This window comes from Lactuca serriola, chromosome 9, assembly GCF_051521515.1.
Source record: "Lactuca serriola cultivar US96UC23 chromosome 9, Lser_US96UC23_V15, whole genome shotgun sequence".
Lineage (NCBI taxonomy): Eukaryota > Viridiplantae > Streptophyta > Magnoliopsida > Asterales > Asteraceae > Lactuca > Lactuca serriola.
Window position 1 is genome coordinate 76,873,145 of NC_136416.1, and position 2,511 is coordinate 76,875,655.

The 2,511-nt window shown below is 35.8% G+C and overlaps 1 protein-coding gene across 1 annotated transcript; it reads right to left on the reverse strand.

Moving 5' to 3' along the window:
- Nucleotides 1-531: 531 nt before the first annotated feature.
- On the reverse strand, nt 532-1,778 carry LOC145074311 (small ribosomal subunit protein eS10z-like). The gene is made up of 5 exons (XM_079020711.1): nt 1,675-1,778; nt 1,553-1,601; nt 1,183-1,462; nt 951-1,089; nt 532-752 (listed from the first exon to the last, which is right to left on the reverse strand). Exons 1-5 carry the CDS (start codon nt 1,675-1,677, stop codon nt 657-659), a joined length of 567 nt encoding a protein of 188 aa, XP_078876837.1. The 5' UTR covers nt 1,678-1,778; the 3' UTR covers nt 532-656.
- Between the last annotated feature and the right edge of the window lie 733 nt (nt 1,779-2,511).

Genomic DNA, 2,511 nt, shown 5'->3' on the forward strand with positions numbered 1-2,511 from the left:
TCCACCTGAGCATGTCAACCTCTAATATCATTTTTCAAAGCTTGGAATTTTTTAAGTATTCTTGAGTCAGCTCTCTTGTTCTCTATCCCATTAGCCTACGAGGTAAAAACCACATCTTAGAGCCCATCTAGCGATAACCAAAGAGTTAAAATTTGTTATAGGCCCATAATGAAAAGTATCACTAAATAAAACAATGGGACTATGATCATTCCTTTTATGACCCTTTTTAATACGAGTGAAATTAGTCCATCATAGATGCCTTTTCTTCCATCATTTCTCGGACATATTTAGATAAGTTTAAATCGCATGCATAAAATAAACCAATTGTTCATTTCAAACCGGTAAAAATCGTTTAAATAAACATTGTTTTACAAGGAGAATCATTTCTAATACTGAATCCATAAAAATCTTAATAAAAAGCCGTTTTTGATCATGTCATAAACATCCACAACAACACCCGCTAAGATAACGCAACATTTAGACAAAATAAAACGTCAATATGAATCCTTGAAAACATTCAGATCACAAAAATAAAGAACAAAATCCACGATTTAACAAAATTATCGAATAACACAACTCAAGTACTATAACAATAGCATTCGGCTAATCCTTACATTTAAAGATTCAACAACCCAAAACTATGAAATTCTAATGTTTTAAGAAAAACTAGAACTTGGTGGAGCACCTGCACCACCAGCACCACCTCCAAATCCACCACCACCACGGCCAAAGCTGGGTCTTCCACCAGCACCCTGCACATATTACAGTTTCAGTAAGAACAAATGAAACAATCATGAATTATTATTAAACTACTTGTTATGGTAAAAGTATCACAAAGAAGTAAACAATCTGATGAATTAAAACCGATGTTCAATGACAAGTTATAACCAAGTATCTATCATGATTTGGATTTCAATTGCAGAAGAGTGAAGAGAAACAATAGTGGTTACCCTGTTAAAAGCAGGCTGATAGTCGGCCGGAGCTCCACCCTTTTCACCGCCGAATTCCCCAGGAGGCCCTCTTGGACCACCGCGATAACCATCCCTGTCACCGAATCTTGGTCTATCACCTTCAAATCTAGAAGGGCCGCTGAAAATTCAACCAGAAAATTAACATCAGGGAACCAAAAACATCAACTTTTTGATAACAATGAGGTAAACGAACAGATTCAAAGATATTTACCGGGGACGGTCGCCGGGAGGTCCACCCATCGGACGTCCGAGGGGCTTGGCTGACTTCTTCAAAGTAGCAGGCACGATGTCAGATGGAAGATTGAGGTAAGTTCTGAGGAACTCGATTCCATCGTTGGTGAGATACCAGTAGTAATGCATCCAAGCAAATGTCTCCCGGACATATTCCTTCGATTTAAAGCTCTGCATAAGCTTAATCACCTGCAAATTCGGTACATCGATGTCTGGGTGCTTCGCCAAATTGTAATCCTTCTTAGCGTAGCAAACACCCTCTGTATACACATTAAAATCATCAATCACTGTAAATATCATGGAATAGATTCAAACACGCTTCAGATACGTAAGTAGAGAGGGATTTAGACCTTGAAAGAGGTATTTGGAAATGGCCTTACGATTCTTCTCCGGTATAATCTGAATAATAATTAATTTGAGATTAGAGTCACGTTGTTTCGTAAGAAAATCAAAATGGGTGAAGACGACTTACCATGATTGCGGATTGGGAATGGATGATCGGAAGAGTTAGGGTTCTTCTTTGTAGCAGCAGCGGAAACCCTAGTTATGTTGATGTTCATAAATAAGGAATATTAATCATGTGGTGTGGTCTGCGTCACTGACCTTAAAGCCCATTTTGCATGGCCCATTAAGTGTGGCTGGATTTCTTTAGTGTTTAGTGTTGGAAAAGCCTTTCATTCATTATTGGGCTATGGGTAAGTTCTAAAATCTAACTTCTAAATAACCTTTTTAAATATACTAGTAGAAATAAAATTATTATAAGCTTTAAGGAGTACTAATTAAAATGGATTATGTTGAAGGTGACAATTAAATATAGTTCGGGTATTAATAATGTATTATGCTCAAATGAATGGCATGTAGACAAGGTTTATTTTATCTGAGTTGGTTTTTATCTAAAAACAAACATTTTGCATCATTGTTGTGTCATCTAAGTAACCATTTCTAATGCGTACTTCCATTCGGAGGTTAGTTTTCACTTTTGCTTTGATATTATCATGTTTGTAGGAGAAAAACATATTCTAAAAGTATCATAGAAGCTTAGATGGTTAGTAATCATATGACATGGCGACCGAGAATAAAAAAATATAATTTGTTTTCTTTCAAACAAGCTAAAATATCTAGGGTTTTAAATGTGTTTAAAATTGTATGGACCAAAAATGTTTGATTTTATATAACTTTTCAGTTCGGTACTTAAGGATGGAAGTTCGTTATCAATTACTAACATTCTCTTGTAAAGTATTATAAAATTTGATATTTGCATCCTCATCACGGTTAGCACTTAGACGTTCAAAATGTCACAACTCCTCAA

Coding starts and splice junctions, on each gene's coding strand:
- LOC145074311 (XM_079020711.1), bottom strand. Junction 1,463..1,552: donor TTCCAAATACCTCTTTCAAG/GTCTAAATCCCT, acceptor ATGTGTATACAG/AGGGTGTTTGCTACGCTAAG. Junction 1,090..1,182: donor CCTCCCGGCGACCGTCCCCG/GTAAATATCTTT, acceptor TTGAATTTTCAG/CGGCCCTTCTAGATTTGAAG.